Source organism: Rhamphochromis longiceps, linkage group LG10 (assembly GCF_057381845.1).
Source record: "Rhamphochromis longiceps isolate RC_006_pf linkage group LG10, R_longiceps_female_GT1.1, whole genome shotgun sequence".
Taxonomy (NCBI): Eukaryota; Metazoa; Chordata; class Actinopteri; order Cichliformes; family Cichlidae; genus Rhamphochromis; species Rhamphochromis longiceps.
This window is the reverse complement of record NC_140566.1, coordinates 24,432,686-24,449,929: the sequence shown is the minus strand read 5'-3', so window position 1 is coordinate 24,449,929 and position 17,244 is coordinate 24,432,686. Positions and strand designations below refer to the sequence as shown.

General features: G+C 39.2%; 1 protein-coding gene across 5 annotated transcripts; it reads right to left on the bottom strand.

Moving 5' to 3' along the window:
* Window positions 1-1,352: 1,352 nt before the first annotated feature.
* Window positions 1,353-11,509, bottom strand: LOC146660968 (leukocyte cell-derived chemotaxin-2). Of its 5 annotated transcripts, XM_085421065.1 has the most exons (7): window positions 11,121-11,192; window positions 8,122-8,242; window positions 7,496-7,533; window positions 5,067-5,372; window positions 4,543-4,630; window positions 4,068-4,213; window positions 1,353-2,068 (listed from the first exon to the last, which is right to left on the bottom strand). In XM_085421065.1, exons 3-7 carry the CDS (start codon window positions 7,509-7,511, stop codon window positions 1,902-1,904), a joined length of 723 nt encoding a protein of 240 aa, XP_085277191.1. In that variant the 5' UTR covers window positions 7,512-7,533; window positions 8,122-8,242; window positions 11,121-11,192; the 3' UTR covers window positions 1,353-1,901. The 5 variants fall into 5 exon arrangements, with proteins under 5 accessions (XP_085277191.1, XP_085277188.1, XP_085277189.1 ...); XM_085421062.1 differs by lacking the exons at window positions 7,496-7,533; window positions 8,122-8,242 and adding an exon at window positions 11,443-11,509; XM_085421063.1 differs by lacking the exons at window positions 7,496-7,533; window positions 8,122-8,242 and adding an exon at window positions 11,439-11,476 and having other exon boundaries at window positions 11,121-11,190.
* Between the last annotated feature and the right edge of the window lie 5,735 nt (window positions 11,510-17,244).

Sequence of the window (17,244 nt, the reverse complement as noted above, 5' to 3'; positions counted from 1 at the left end):
TGTTCGCCTTCTTTGCGACCAACCGCTCTCCATTAGCAATATAATAACACTGATGCAATTTAAATGACAGTTAAGAGTGGATGTTGTCTCACTGTGCGTACAGCTGAGCTGCAGATGTCTGAATCAGATGGCTTGAGTCTGAGCTTACTTTTCAACTCATATGCTAACTACAAACTACAGAGGACATCGTTCAGATATACAGTGCTGTGCAAAAGTCTTGAGTCAATCATCAAAGAGATAGGCACTCTTGGGATGAACCAGTGCTGTCTATATATAACACTAAACTTAGCAACCCCCCCCCCCCAAAAAAAAGCAGTTTTAAATTGTATTTTTAAGACACTTAGTTACTAGCAAAACATAATTTTCTTCCATTTCTTTAGTTAAATCTCTGAAAATTGCCAAAGATAACACAAAATTGAAGTGTTAGGCCTAGAAATATCTAGACTTGAGTGTCTGAAAGTTATGTCTTTAGGAAACAGGGGGGAAAAAAGAAAGAAATCCATAAAAGACCTGACACAGGTCGTGGGAAATCCATCCGGCCCTCACTTGATACATCTACTGTCTGCAGAGGTCTCACAAGAAATGATCTCAGTGGAAGGGTGAGAAAGAGCACCGGGGGAGAAAAGGCTGAGGGATGCCAAATAACACAAGAATTACTCTGAAAACCAGTGGTAGCAGGCCTTATGGCATTATGAACCTAAACTGAACACTTTTGTATGAAATCCTTGTCAGCAGGTACAGAGAAGGTGTAAAACATGGGGAGGCCATGTTTTAACTGCTCTTTGGAAATCACCAACAAGTTGTTAATGCAAAGGTAGAAACTCTTAAATGCTTGAATGAGTCATATGTTAGTGGGAAATGCCTTAACACGCACACATCAGACTTTAAAACATGAAGTGATATCCTGTGTCTCGATGTGATTATTAGTCATAAGATGATGTGATTAGTAAACTGGAAATGTGTTAATATTTATTTTTCCATCCTGGTAACACAACACTATCACTCTATGGTTTATTGTTTAGTATTTAGATTTGTACAAACTCAGAATACTTGCAGTTACGGTCAACATTTCTTTGCTGATATGTCACCAGGATGACTGCTGAGGGCCAGTGTCAGGTTTGTTTTAAAATAGCTCCATCTTTTGGTGTGCCATACTCATTACATTAGTACTGTACATGTGGAAATCTCCCCATCTGTAGATATCAGATGAATATGATGGAAGATATTGGTAATATAATTTTAAAAACTTGAATAAAGTTTGTGTTGAATAAACTTGCTATTTTTAAGATGGGGAAAATATTTGACAGCCTCATTTTTAACTTTGAAATAGAAAGCACTTCAGACAAAAGAAGAAATGAAACTTTATATTTATTCCATTGTTGAAAAATAAAGTCACGGTTATGAGTGATGGGATGTGAGATGGGACATTTTTCACAGAAAAGGAGAAGGAAAATGTTAAACATATGACTCGTAACTTTTTAGAAAACATCCTTTTGTTTGTATTCGATATAAAGTATTACAAAAAATTTAAATGGTTGTAAAAACTGAGAAATGGAGACAGACAGTTATCAAGTATAGTAACGCTGGTCATCACAAGTTTGTAGAAATGTGTTTTAAATAAGTGTTATTGTAAGAAAAACAATACAATGCATCTTTGTTAAGTTATTGTAAAAATACAGACCAACATTTTTTTATGGCTATAATAGAGAATAAGAAGAATTAACACTTACAAAAAGTGTCAGAGTAGCCAAGTAAAAGTTGCTCATAGTAAGAAATCGGAAAGCAAATAAGTCTATATAAATTCTTATTAGCATTAGGGATTTTATGTGCAGGGGCATGCACCACGTAAAAAAGACAAGGACGCATGGTGCCTCAGTTGTATAACACATGGAAATAAAGGTTTATATGAAGGGTGAAGGATCAGTACCATCACACATTTGCAGCTCCAGGTGTGATGTGATGCCAGGGAACTGTTCTTGCAGTGGCAGTAAATAGCCCAAGGCCTCTCCTTGAGTTACCGGGCCGGAGTAACGATAAGGACGGATGTTGAAGATCTTCACGCAGTGTACTAAATGGGACCAAAACAAATATAAATCAATTATTTTGTGGGCATTAATTCCTTAATATCACCCTTAAAAAAATGCTCAGACAAATCAATGACTTAAGCTAACTCAGCTGAATAAAGTGCTTATTGACTACACACCAAAGAGTTTGAGTTTACTGTTTTATAACTTGCTATCAATCACATGTAAATCATATGAAACTGATGAGGAAAATGCTCTGTATGAATGTGACGGCCTCATTTTGAGCTTGTTAACTCTAGTTATTTGTAGAGTTTGCTTCCTTAATGTTTTCCAGCAGTCTGATCCAGAAATTGAGAGCAAAATGGCTGTATTTCCAGTTTTTCTCTGTGAGGAGTATTGGATATCTGACAGATGGGTGTGGGGGATAAGAGTGTGAGTCTGGCTTTTTGATTTTATATAAGTGAGAGCATTTTTAAATCAAGTCTGTAGAATTGGGAAGCCAGTGTAGCTCTAATAAAACTAGTGCCCTCTGTTATGCATTTTAGTTACTAAGCTTGCAACAGAATTCTGATTAAGTTGCAGACCAGAAAAAAAGTGCATTGTAGTAATCCAAACTAAAAGAGATGAGTGCATGAACAAGTTTTTCGGACTGAGCAAAGGGTGGATTTTGGCAATATTCCCAAGATGGAAGAAGGTTGGCTTGGTAATAAGCTCGTGCCTGAAACTCCAAGACTTTCAACTTGTGGTTTTACCCTGTTAGCTTATTTCCCTAGTTTGGCTGAAGGATATAGCTGTGGTAAGGTGGGTTTAGCATTCACTTTATCGTTGGCATATGAATAGTTCGCTTGTGCAGCTAAAATCCTCTTCCAGCGTTTACAAATGTTACAAATGCAGGCTCAAGACCCTAAAAAAAACCTTAGATCTCGCCTTTACCATCCACCTAAACAAGCCGGCTGCCAACCTAGAAACAAACAACCTAAAAGTAGTTCTACAGCAAACTCACCAACATCATTAAATCTTAAAAACACTTAATGATCAGTGTCTCAGCATTAATGTGGGCATCACGGTGAGGTAATGTGTCTCTGTGATGTCTAATCATGTCTGTGCTTTACCCGGAGATGAAAGGAGCTGACAGTACATGTGTTCTTCTGATAATACACTTCAATTATAAGGTGAGAGGCAGAATGAGGACTAATGATGTTTACTCATCATTCCAGCACCTTATCAGCTCAGGATGGTCTCAAAACACATTACCACGCATGAGCACATATACACATATAAATAGGTATACACCGCAAAGGAATACATGGGTATTTTAGGCACATACACAGATGCATTCCCTTTTTTCTCTAATGATGGCCCTTATGGGGGGTCATTACTCATGAACAGCCTTTAGTGGGGTTTCACATAGACCCCGATCTTAGGGGCTATCAGGAGGTCAATGCAGTCTCCGCTCGCGTTTCAGCACCTTAACTAATCCCTTTAAATCATTCCTTTTCATTCTCATGCAATGCCTCTACCATAATAGCATGGCCTCGCCTTTGCCCTAGCCATGGAACTATACAGTAGATTAAAGGAATTCACAGGCAACACTACAAGGTTACAAGGATTTAATTAAACCTGGTTTATGCTTATTTTCAGTTATAAAAATATCTCAATGGACTTCTAAATTGAATTTTTTAGAAATTGAAACAGACTTGCACACCGACTTATGGCCATACTAACAACATGGGTCTTTGAATGATATTCTGGTAGGCCATTTGACTGGTCTGCCACTTTGGTTCCAACTGAAATATTTAGACAAGTACTGGATGATTTGACGTATGTTTGGGTACAGCTATTCATGCAGTCACTGATTCATCCTAATGATGTGCTAAATATCTACTGAAATAGGTCTTTATCTGGTACAGGAATCGGTAAAGACCTGCAAAGTCTTTGTCCTGTTTATTTTGATTGAGACTCACATCTACAGTTTTAAAAACACTGTAATTTTCCTTGCTTTGCTAACTTTCAGGTATTGTGCTAGCATCTTGTCCCTCTTACCATCACTGAGGAGTTTGACTCCATCAAACTGATAACCAGCTGGGTCTTTCCGACTCACTGGACCGGCCAGAGAGCCTGAAAATATTGTGTTGATGATCGAATAGTCATCACATACAAGGTCCACTGCTTTATAAAGGCCATTACCTCTGTAAAAAGACATGTGACAGAGGAGACTGGCATTAGTTTGCCATCAGAAAAGGCTAGATTCAATTAGTCATCTTAATCTGGCCAGAACAAAAATCTCTGATTAGTTATTTGGACATCATCTTTGTCTACAGAAAGTCAGCCTTCTACCCAGACAAAGCTTCACTCATCATTAATTCCAAGTGGTTTGGTAAAAATGTGCTTTGTCATTGTAGGGATCAGGCTTGGATACTATACAAAACTAGACATGGGGCAGTATCAGCGTCTGCATGTTGCAGTATGAGTAATCCTCTGTGGGCTCTGAGATAAAGATCTGATCAGGATTAGTCACCTTTGGGAGTTAAAAGCTCCACAGCCGTACGCATCACAAGCCCTCACTCTGTTGTGGTGACCGGCACAAAGCATGCTCCAGGCTTGGACTACAGAGAGAGGTAAAATGAAATAGGTTAGATAATACTTCTCCTTCCAAAATAGGCACCATATTAAAAGCTGCAGCACTGCACGCCAAAAGGCCAAGCATAAAGACGATATTTTTAAAAATATGTTTTAACATCCACTGACTGTGACTCATGCTCTATTCATGTGGAAATAAGGCCAATTACAGCAGAAAGGCACTATTCAAATGTCATTTACTGATGTCTTCTCCATCAGTTTTGTGTTACCCACACATACAGCCTCACTCCCACAATAACGTTTTCATGAGTCAGACTTGAAAAAAACTCTGCAAATCCATTTTAATTCCTTCTTGGCAGAAAAAAAGAATGAGCTGTGTGTTTGTGACCATCTGAAGAAGTTTGCAGGAGGTTTGTGTTATTGTAACATTTCGATATGGGCAGATGCATATTTCTATCATACCTGGCATGCAGCACTGGCGCGTCTTGGCCCCTGAACACTTGTCTTTGAGGTATCGGTCTTGGCAGATGTAACGGACTGGCTGGCAGATGCCTCCCAATCTAGTGCAGCTGATGTCACTTCTAGGTCCCATGAACACTCTCTTGCTTCCTGATTTGACTTTCTTTCCTGGAGTCACAGCCTTTGGCCTCCTGTCATTAGAACTTGTGAAATTTCCCTTCACCTTGAGTCTGCTGCTGTTCTTGTCAGGGCTTTGAATTTGTTCCTTTTTTCTCTCTCCATGTTCTAAAGCGCCACTTAACACCACATCTTGGGAGAGATGAAATGAAATGAGAGTTAGAGTTAAGAGTGTAATGGAGAAAGGATTAAAAAAGAGAATGGCTAGAAAATTTCCAGGTTGAAGGATTAAATCAAACTTTTCTGAGACTGATATTTGGAATGAGTTATGCAGTATTTGGAATATGAAGCAGCAGATTTTCTTTCTGTTCAGTTAATACCACTTACAGTCTGTGAAAAAGTATATGCTCCCTTCCTGATTTCTACTTTTTTTTTTTTTTGCATTTTTGCTACATCCATTTGCATCTGCTTATCCAATTCAGAGTCGCTCAAAACTCATAATTGCAATATAGACCGGGGCTGCAAAGTATCTCAAGCTGGAGTCCACGGTGTCACCAAAACTGCCTAAAGTATGCCTCACCTCCAAATCTCTCTCCTCAGTCTGAACCACCTAACCTATAATCTGTTCCTGAAGTGTACCATGATTTAGCAGAAGTGTTCGGAAACGATCCAGCTTTCTTTCTCCCTCCTCACCATCCTTTTGATTGTTTTACAGATTTACTTCCAGAAGCCTCACTGCCCACTAGTTGACTCTACAGTTTAACTAAACTAGAATGTGAAGCAATGGAAAAGTACATCATGGACTCTCTTGTAGATGGAAGTATTCATCCGTCTTCTTCTCCTTTTGGCGCATGCTTCCTCTTTGTCGAGAAGAAAGAGAAAACTCTCCATTCTTGCATTGATTTCAGAGATTTGCACAAAATAAGTACCATTACTGCTCCTTTTATCTGCCTTTGAACTCCTGCAGTGGGCTACAGTTTTTTTTTCCAAGCTGGATCTCCATAATGCATAACATCTGTTGTCAGTGTTGGGGAGTAACGGAATACATGTACCGCCGTTACGTATTTAGAATACAAAATATGAGTAACTGTATTCCGTTACAGTTACCGTTTAAAAAGGTGGTATTCAGAATACAGTTACTTTGTTGAAATAAATGGATTACACTGCGGTACTTTCCTGTTTCATTTTGTCGCGGGTCAGGACTGTTTGGGTTTTGTTTGACAGCTACGTTCTTTCGTTCCAGGCGGCAGCGTTACGGTTGCCATGGTTACAGGGCGACGCTCTCTCTCTCTTTCTGCGACTGTGTTTCCTGGGTGAGAGAGCGCCTTTTCGTTGTTGTTGTTGTGCTAAGCTAACAGGCAGAATGCTACAAGCATAGCTCTAAAGAATGTAGCATCACGGGCAGTGTAGTCCGTGTTGCAGGGAGAATGGACTGCCATACACGTTATGTGTCTGTGAGCGCGAGGAGGGAGAAAAAGGCGAGTGGAAAGGTACGAGTTGTCGTCGAGGAAAAACGGGAGCTGGAAGCATGTAAATATAATAATAACCACTGCAGCCAAGAAGAGTGCCTGACGAGCCCAGTTGTAAGTAAGCTATTAAGACTCGACTGTACACCGTGTTCGTGTTTTCCTCCGAAAACAATAAGTTCCGTTGGAGCAGTCTTTCAACGCCTCTCTCTGTCTCTCGCAAGAAAAATTGACCCACACAACAAAGTAAAGCTATTTTTCGGCTATGAGCCGACAGGGACCCCGCCGTATTAGTCAGAGGTCCCTTTACTACACAGCAAATCCAGCATGTCCAAATTAACACTGTCGGATTTGATTTCAACACTATTAAAGTGTCTATATGGGTCCACACCAGAGAGTGTTAATTTAACTCTTTTTGGAGGGTTGGTACGTTAACTCTGATTTAGTGTTAAACACCAAATCTGTCTGGAGTTGATAATTTAACACTTGGTGTTAAGAGTTTATATATTAACTCTCAAAGAGTATTTTAGTTTAACTACGTAAGAGTTATCTTCTAATTCATTCTAAAAAGCGGGAATTTTACTGTTCTGAACTTCTAGAAATTTCTTTTGGAAATAAACATTTACTAAAAAGACGCAATGGTTTTTGAAAAACATTTATACTGAACTGTGCACCACAATTTCAAAACATTTTCTGAAAGATGTAACAGTATACATATTCTCACTTTCATTAGAATTTTGTTTATCAAAAGGTCTGACATGGTAAATGCAAATAACAGCATTCTCATCACTTATTTCTTCAATACAATATGCATGTCCTTCATTCATCCTTTGTGGAACTTCAACGCACTTCTGCTCTCCCCCATATTCCATCTTTACAGGCATATCCTGTGCGGAGATTGAATAACAATTAGTTGACACTAATTAATGGCACAAATAATCCAGTAAACAATTGCAGCACAGTAAAAAAAAAAAAAAAAGGAATCCTCTTTGAGACATTACTTGTGTAAAGTATTTTTCCCAAAAGACAAGGACACAGGCAACAGGTAATACTGAACTAAATGTAAAACCTCAACCTTTTTAATTTTTACCTAAACCGTGTGCACAAAACTCTGGAGGGATCTATGCTAACGTAGAATCCAGTCAGGATGCCTGCTACTGCTGTTTGCTCGTTTTTTTTTTATGGGAGATCGTTTTCAGGCTTCAAGCAGCACCATTATACCAACATTTCACATTCTAGACATTGTTTTAGGTGTATTTGACCAAAAGTTTGACTGAAAATTCACATCCAAGCTTTTTTTCAAGGCTGTGGTATTTGCCCGCAAACAATACCTTTCAGCTAGCTAAAACAGAATATTATGCTATCACCGAGCAACATGGCTAATGCCTTTCACACAGCTTTGTCTCAACTCCAAAGAGCCACAGAAGTAAAAGCTAATAATAATAATTGAAACAATCTTTGAAAAAATGACTTACCAAGCATGGCAAACAACTCAAATATGTAGAGCAAAATGTTCTGAAACGGCTTCACTTCAGCTTCGATTGGAGCCGTGCTGGGGGCGGAGTCTGTCAATTTACTCTATTGGTGTCATAGCCTCTGTAGGAGTTCAGAGTTAAGAGGTCAAGAGTTAATGTTTCCATTGTAACACCTCCAGATTTGACAGAGAAACGCTCATTTTTAACACTCGATTTTAACTACTATCATTTTACACCTCAGAGTTACATTAAAAGAATGTGACTCTACTTAGAGTAAAATTAACTCTACTTTTGCAAGAAGACTCTTAACACCAAAACATTTAACACTTTTGAATTTGCTGTGTACAGTTCGGAGTCGCGGACCTTCAGTAATAGTAATAAATCACACAGCAATAGTACATTCACGTTGTTGTAAAAAGCACGATAATATATTAAGTAATCCAAAGTATTCAGAATACGTTACTCTCATTGAGTAACGTAACGGAATACGTTACAGAATACATTTTGGGGCATGTATTCTGTATTCTGTAACGGAATACATTTTAAAAGTAACCTTCCCAACACTGTCTGTTGTGCATTAAGGAAAACAGCCTTCAGTACTCACCTGTGACACTTCTTATACCTGGTAATGCCCTTTGGTCTTACCAATGGTCCTACTGTTTTCCAAATGCTTGTCAATGACATTCTCTGTGACTTTCTGAAATGTGATTTTCTTTGTTTTATTCTTGTTTACCTGGATGACAATTTGATTTTTAAAGTCCATCTCAGAACACTGTAAGTCCAGCAGCTCCTCCAATGCCTTCTGGAGAAGCTGTATGTTAATGGAGAGAAGAGCTCTAATGCTTTTTGAATGTTGCCACTCTATCCATGACCTAAGGAAAACCTCCTTGTCTATTACTGACTTCTCCAAAGTTTGCCTTCCAGTGAAACTCTTTGCCATGGCCTTGTTCTTATTCAACCAGACCCATCTCAGCAGTTCATTGTGGAAGTGGACGCGTCAGATTCTGAGGTAGGAGTTGTCTTATTTCAACAGAAAAATGGCAAAATTCACTCAGTGCATTGTTGGCGCCCATGAACTGCTGGCCATCAAGTTAGTCCTCAAAGAACGGAGACACTGGATGGAGCAAGCTGAGCATCTCTTTGTTGTATTTACCGACCATGACAACCCCCATTACCTTCAGACCACCAAACATCTAAACTTTTGCTTTTTACCAGATTCAGCCTAACCATCACTTACAGACCTGGCTCCCATAATTTAAAGCCTGACACAATGTCCCATTAATTCTCCACCTCTGATTCCACCTCAGAGAATAAAACCATCCTTCCACTTATTTGCATCATCAGTTCCTTGGCTTGGGAAATAAAGTCTCTCTTAGGGAATGCTTAGCGGGAAATAAGTCCTCCAGCTCCCCACCTTCCCCTCTTCTTCAGACTCCCATTCACCCTCGGTCCCACCTGTAGTCCCATCTGACTACTGCCCAGATTAAATCCACAATGTCTTTCACATCACTTCACAGCTCAAACCTGTTCGGTCCAATCCACTGTTTTGTACCTTTGTCTAATATTAAAATTTGCTTGATGATACGAAACACATAAGAGTGACAACTATGGCAAAAAAAGAAGAAATCATGAAGGGGGATAAATACTTTTTCACTGGACTGTTTATTTATATTACAACTAGATTTAGATATTAGGGATACCAGTTACATTCTGTCATACTTCACATAGATGTTTGCTTCAAAATGACCCCACAAAAAAACACTATTTTAAAAGGATCACCTTCAAAATTGCAGTTTTTAGGTATTAAGGGAAAAACTTTTCTTGCATTTTCTTGATTAGTTAATAAAGTCACCAAGTAAGTCTTAACACACTGTAGGACGCCTTTTTTCAGGGTTGAATGGTGTTACTTGTCTATATAGACAGACAGAGTCATAGTTCAGTTATTCATAGTATGTTTAATTCTGACAGCATACTAATTATCCTGCCCAGGCATGAGTCTTTGATCTTCATTAACCTCAGAAGCACATAAAATATTTCAATCACACTGCCCTGGCACAAGAACACACATTGGGCTCAGTGATTGAAAGAAGCTGCTTATCACTAGAAGGCCTTAATGAGTGGGCAGAATGGTTGTGGCTGTGGCATGGAAAAGCAATTTTCCTCAGCATGTGAACTAAATTAGAAAAGACCAAATTTTTTTGACATGTGCAAGTGTGCCTTTTGCCTCAGCAAAATTAGATAGCATTAAAGGTTTGCTGCAGTTTTACTAAATGTTTGTTTATGTATTGCCAGGCTTCTACTACATTTTAAAGCAGCTGCAGTGTTAGGCTGTTAACAGTTAAGGTACTAACAGTTAACCTGAAGAGATGAACACATGCAAAGACAGACACAGCACTGATTGGCAAGCACATTTCCATTAACTCCACTTGACTGGATACCTCTCATGGAACTGCAGGGTTGTGTCCACTGTGGTGCACGAATCATTTTCATCTCAGTAGAAAGATGGCTGTCTCATTTTCATGTCGCTCAGCAATCCCCCAGAGTTACTGTGCCTTAAGCTTTTTAGTTAGATGCAATGATGTAATGTTGCATTAAGCACTCAGTCATGCTTTAAATGTGTCATCCACTTGCGCCAACTCATAGTCTCTCTGGCAATAGGCTCGAACCCCCCAAGGTTCATGTTTACAGGAGTTTACAGTCTCCTAATAGGGCTCAGTTCATGGTAATTTGCAGGGCCAAGCAGATGTTTATGCACCATTTATTGTTTCCATAATGGGAATCTTATTACACTGCTGAATGAAAATTTGTGTCCTATGTACCCTAATGCATACTTTTAGCATGTGGATTCAAGTATTTTGTGGGAATGCACGTGTCCATTTCTGTATGATCTACTTAATACAATTACTAATATATCCCAGACATATTCCATACACTATGATGCACGCTAGAATAGTGTGCATTTTGCAGGTGGCAATTTTATACGAAAGTGACTTACGTACAGCATAATAAGAGCGCAGATATGACACAGATCCTAAACAGTCTTCCCATCATCAGGTCAGAAAATAAAAACTCTGTAGAATGATGAATGAACAACAGAAAATGTTTTTAATCTAATCAAACAAGTGTCCGATAAATGTAATCTTTGTATCAATATCAACTATCTGGCTAAATCCTTCAATAAAAAAAGTTAAAAATATAGCTTGGGTTTTGGTTTTTTAAAAATATAATACTAGGAAATCTGTCTCAAATCTCAAAGGAACACACGGAAATGATGGAATAATACTGAGACTTTTTAGAGATAGAAAATTGAACTAGACTTACCAGTCATGTGCAGATGCTGAAGAGTGGCTCCCAGCTCAGTGGGAAGGAACACAAAGAAGGGACTGTTGGAAAACCAGCCTGCTGTGGAAGCTACACGCCTGAGCCACAGGACATCCCCCAACTGTCAATATTGACATTGGCTGCTAGAAAGCATACCCTTTTACTGGCTCAAAAAGCTCAAGTTTACTTACTTTCTACTGCTACACTAAAAGCTAAAGATTAGGACACACACACACACACACACACACACACACACACACACACACACACACACACACACACACACACAGAGCTTGGCTTCAGTAAACATTAAATCTACTTGAGAACTTTCAGTTAAAAACTCGTTTTATGTATTAGACAGTAAATAGTAACTTGGGAAAAGCACCAGCTGTTATGGCTAATCTAAATATACAACAGGTGATATAACAATGAAATGCTTATAATATTTAAAAAATGTTGTTTTAAAGTTCTTTTTATTGTCTCCAAGAAATAAAGTTTATACTGTTTTGCCAATTTCACAGTAGTGGGAACAACCGCTGGCACTATTAGGTTATGCATAGTTGCACTGAACTCTGACTCCTAGCATGGCTCCAATTACACCCCTCCAATAAACTCATTAGTATATGTGGTGCAGTCAGCAGGTGCTTGACTGTTGTGTCAAGCTTAATGAGACAACAACAACGAAGAAAAAAGAAAAAAAGGAGAAAGAAAAATTATTATATTCATACCGTGAGACTGGCATCTTTCATTGCATAATTTGCCTCCGCGAGGCAATGGAAGTTAATCAATGATGAATTTCTTCCTCTCCCTCCGGGAGAGTGAAAAAGACGTACATGGATGAATAATGGATGGATAAACACGTGAATGTAGGCTATTTTAGACATTGCTTTGTGCAGAATAGAGAATGGGAAAGCCAGAGATGAGAAAAAAGGGTTTAATTGAGGTTACACACATTGTATTCTAGCCAAAGAAAGGAGCTAAGTGTTCTGTCTTGAGTAACTGGGAATGCCCAAAATGTGGTTACTGCACTTACAAAAACTAATAAAAGCCCTCAGAATAGGCCTTGCTGTGATGAATTTAGAGTTGATTCATAATAAATAATTAGTAATTGAGTTAACAGATGTACAACTCAAACATCTGTTTAAATGAGTCACAGAGATAAATGTGTGGTTCTTTCGTTGCAGCAACCAATCAAAATTAATTTCAAAAATGAAGGGCTATATCTCTGTATGTACGTCCAAGTGTATTTTTCTCTACTGATGTATTGTGGTCAGCTGGTTGCTCTCTCTGAATTTACAATTTACTGAGAGCAGAGGAATGGATTCAATAGCAGCCGGTAAAGAGTTGAGCCTTTTGCAGCCAGACAGCTTTGATAATCAAATATCTGGGCAGAGGATTACACTGATAGACCATATGGCTTGGAATTTGAAAAAGAAGAGAGGGAATTAGGGAGACTAATAAAAGACAAGGGAACAGAAAAGGAGAGAATAATTAGAGCTGAAGTGGTAGTGCTCAAGACTGAGCGAGTGAGGGAGGGAACAAGTGAAAAAAAACACAGGGAAGTGAGAGAAATAGCAAAGACAGTCGACTGGGCAAATAGAAAATGAGAATGAAGCAGCAGAAATTCCAGCTAGCCTATCTGCATCTCAAACATGAAAGAAAGGCTGGTGTTGACTCAGTGAAAACCCTTTGATAAACATGGCTGCTTAAATAAAAACATGTATCACATTCTTCAAACTCCTGGGAGGACAGAACTGACATTTCACTCCTGCTTCTCTGTCAGTTAGTTCTGGCATTTCAAGGAGACAGAGAAGAGATGCCACAAGTGTTTCCTAGCAACAGTTCGCTGCAAAACCCTTCTCCTCCTCCTCCTCCCACCTTCTCTCCTCCGCTCGCCTCCCCCTAGAACTCCCTCCATCCCTGAGATACGAGTTGCAGCAATGCAGCACTTGCTTTAGACCTGAAATACATTCTAATTCTCCTGACCCTCCCTCCCTCTCCCTCCAGTTCCCTTCAGCACGCTGCCAGGCCTGCATCAAATGACATTCAGGCCGCTGTCATCTGTAAAGAAAAAGCATACAGCCAGGCTATTCCCTGTGAAGGTTAAAGGCACTGCAACTGAGAAGTGTTGGCAGACAAAGTACTAAAAGAATGCAGCAATATTTTACCTTTTACACGGTGAGCGGTTAATGTGCATGAGCCTGACTCTTACTCTTTCATTTGATTTCTTTAGCACCTCTTTGCTGCTTAGGTAGAAAGAACATCTCACAAAAGCAGGCTTGTGAAAAGACTCTGTGGTCTGTTTATGGCCTGGAACAGCTTTGAGGGTCTAAATCAGCTTTTGCAACACAGCGGCCCAGTCACACCAACTTGGCTCTGTCGATTTGTAAACATATTCATGGGACTTGGGGAGCGGGTATTTAGCCAGCCTGAGCAGACAAACAGAGCGCTGTAGGGTGTGGGATAAACTTGATGGTGCTGGTGGCAGCAGACAGGGGGCACCAAAGTCTTAATAATTTGTTCTATTAAAAGCATTTCCTATGTTTGAAAGGGCATTGAACTGAAGTCTGCCCATATCTGTAGGGAACAAACCAACAGCATTTAGCCAGACAGGACATTTCAGCATATACAGATGTCCATCTATGTTTTTCATCTGTCTTGTGAATTTTCACAAGCCGTAACAAGCAGTGAGACAATGGAGCAAGAGACTGAATGTGACTGAAATCTTAAGCCTCGGCGTCCTTACATCATATGGTTGCAGTGTTATTCTACAAATGTAATCATATAATGCGGTGTATGCACAGAGCCTGTGGGACACTACACTACACCATATGGTTGCAAAAATCTTATCAAAGTACAGTGGAAGGAGCCATAGACTCTTTAAAAACTCACCAGCGTCTGTCTGTCTCTTTATTTTCTAATGAAGCTGTCTGGTGAAGTAAAAATTTACCAAAAGGTAGCCATGTAGTAGCACTTGTGCTGAAACAAATAGTCAGTTGACACCTAAATTTACTTCATGTTGCTTCAAAACCTTCATTCTCAGAGAACTAACACAGCCCGTGACACAGCAAATAAAAGATGTGAAGGACAGAAAAGTTGAAGTCACAGATGACAAAGTAAAACTAGCTCACTGGCGAGGAAGGGAAAGCTCAAAGGCTCAGACTGGAGCCTTTGAACTGTGCATGAGTGGACACAACAACAGAATGTGATAGGCCAAGAGGATGGACGTCTCACAGGCCACGTCCAGCGACGTATGCATCAAGACACGGTTCTGTGATTGATAGATCATTGCGGAGGAGGGAGAGAATATCAGGCACAGCAAGAAAGATGTCTGAATCACATCCCTTTGCTTTGATCGGGAAGAAGGCAAAGGTAGGCAGCACAAGATGGGGCCGAGTAGGAAAAAAATGAATGAAGAGAGAGCAAAAAAAACCTGGAAGTCAGTCTCTCATTATCTGATCCCAGCTGGGGACTAAAAAAAGGAGAGATTTCTTAGAGAGAGTTTGATTCAGGGTCTCTCCTTTTATATAAAACTTTCCAAGACTTGCACCGGCTGAAAACAGCCATGCAGGAAGAGCAATCACACAACCCTCACAAATTTCGTGTTCGGCACTTAGCAGTACTTAGAAATTCTATTTCAAAAAGAAATTGAGAAACATATTGTGTTTATGAGAAAGCAGATCCCAGGTGTTAAATGTGGCAGACACAGACAGAGAAGCCACTGGGTTGATTAGCCTGCTCTGTGAGGTTGCATTGATGAGCAGACAGCCCAGATAACCCTTATTTTCACGTCCAATATTGTTGTTCCAAACTCGCATAGGTGAAATTGATTTGTGTAAGTGAGGACAATACATTTCAAGTAAGTTCCTATCTAATGCCTGCTCTCATCTAAACAACATCTCACTTGAAGTCTGTTCATTAAGAGGTACCTAATTACGCCCACATTATCTATAATTACAGTATTTTTACATCACGCTTCCAAGATAAAACTCCTTTAATGTAGCTTCAGTGTATAATTAGCATTAGTAGGCTCCTACTGCACACATAATTAGAGAGAAATTGATACTAATACACCTGTGTAACAGGGCAAAGGGAAAAAAAGTACTATTGTATCCCCAAGTTGCAACATAAACCATTTCACAGATATGATGGTTGCAAGACAATGTGTGTCTGTGAATATTATACACTGAAACCCTGTTGGGATAATACTCTGTTTTAAAAGAGAGATGTGATATTAAGAAAGCCGTCCCATCATGTATCAGTGAAAAACAAAAAATCTATGGAAAAATGTGTTGTTGGGCTCATGCAGTAAATGCTTAAAGAGATGCAGGTGGAGTGACATAAACCTGCAAAAGGCTTTGTTTTATTTGGGTCTACCTGCCCATGATGTTCAGTTTGCAGCTGAAATAGAATATCTCATCTTGATGAGCAAGGTGAGGAGATGTATTTTAAGCAGCTTCAAGAACCACGAGAAAGAAGAGTGATTATTATGAATCTATAGCTACAACTGAGTAAAGCTAACTGATGTGCTATTTTTATCCAGCTGCTAAAGTCTATAGAAGAGCAGTGGCTTACAGTATGTGTTAGCGGGATTGGTTCATTATTGGTTTTGTCTTTTTGCTGAATAAGTAAATAACTGAAACCAGCTGATGCCTTTTATTTTATTTGTAATAGATGTGTGTATAAATGTTTGATTTTAGGGGCTCGTGGTTACATTCAAGAACTGGTGAATTTCTTTCTTTTTTTCATGGTGGCCCCATCAAATTTTCTCAGGCTGTAGTTGCTTCTGTAGCGATATAGGACAGAGAGGGACAGAAACTGCATTTTGCATAGTTACCTGTTGGTCTCTTTTGACTCGGCTATCCATGATCTCAGAAAAAAACTTGTCAGCTCCTTCCTCTGTCACATTTTTCTGTTTGCTGCAGGGATATTCATATTAAATACTTTCCCCCCCAGAAGATGGCAGTAATAATCCACCAGACTAGGCCACTGAGGCAGGCAGGAAGCACGTTGCAAAAGCAAGAATCTCATAGGTTAATTACATAGCACTCTCATGCCAGGGAACGTGATCATTCAAACAGTATCTAACTTGATAGAAGCACAGAAAGAGATCGGGAGAGAGAGATAAACAGAAAATGTGTGCAAGAGAGAGAGAACCTAAACAGAGAAAAAAAAGAAAACTTTTGTGTTGCTTGCTAATAATCACCTTGGCTTGATTTGTTGTTACAGTTTTCAGTGCCTCTTTTTCCTCTTGTCACTGTCCACATAATTACAAACAAGGACTGGGAAAGCTGGTGGGTCAATTTAGACAAACGTACTGACTTATCTTGAAGGAGGTTAAGTAGTAAGTCAGATGAAATGTTCACAATCACAATGTTTACACACATAAACACAGCACGGAGTTGTATCTAATCAGAGTCGCCACGTGACGGGATTGTGTAGCACTTCATGAGAACAGAGAGCGTCATGCTATAAATAAATGAATAAAGTAAATGAAGGAGTAAATGTTTAATGTTGTAAGCCTGAAGAATATCCAAGAAAACATTCAAAGGAACATCTAACAGTTTATTCTAATGTCAAACTTCCACCTGCTGCATCACAGCTCTAGATTGGTCATTGTTTTAAATATATTGAAAAGTCCATTGAGAGTCAGCAGACAAATCAATAGACTGTGGTAAAAATAAGATTTACATAATCACTTTAAGGCTTTCAGGGAATTTCCATGCTTAACAGTAGCAGGCTGATAACACAAATTTAAACAACCGAAGTCACACATTAACTCAAAAAGATATAAAAAGAAAA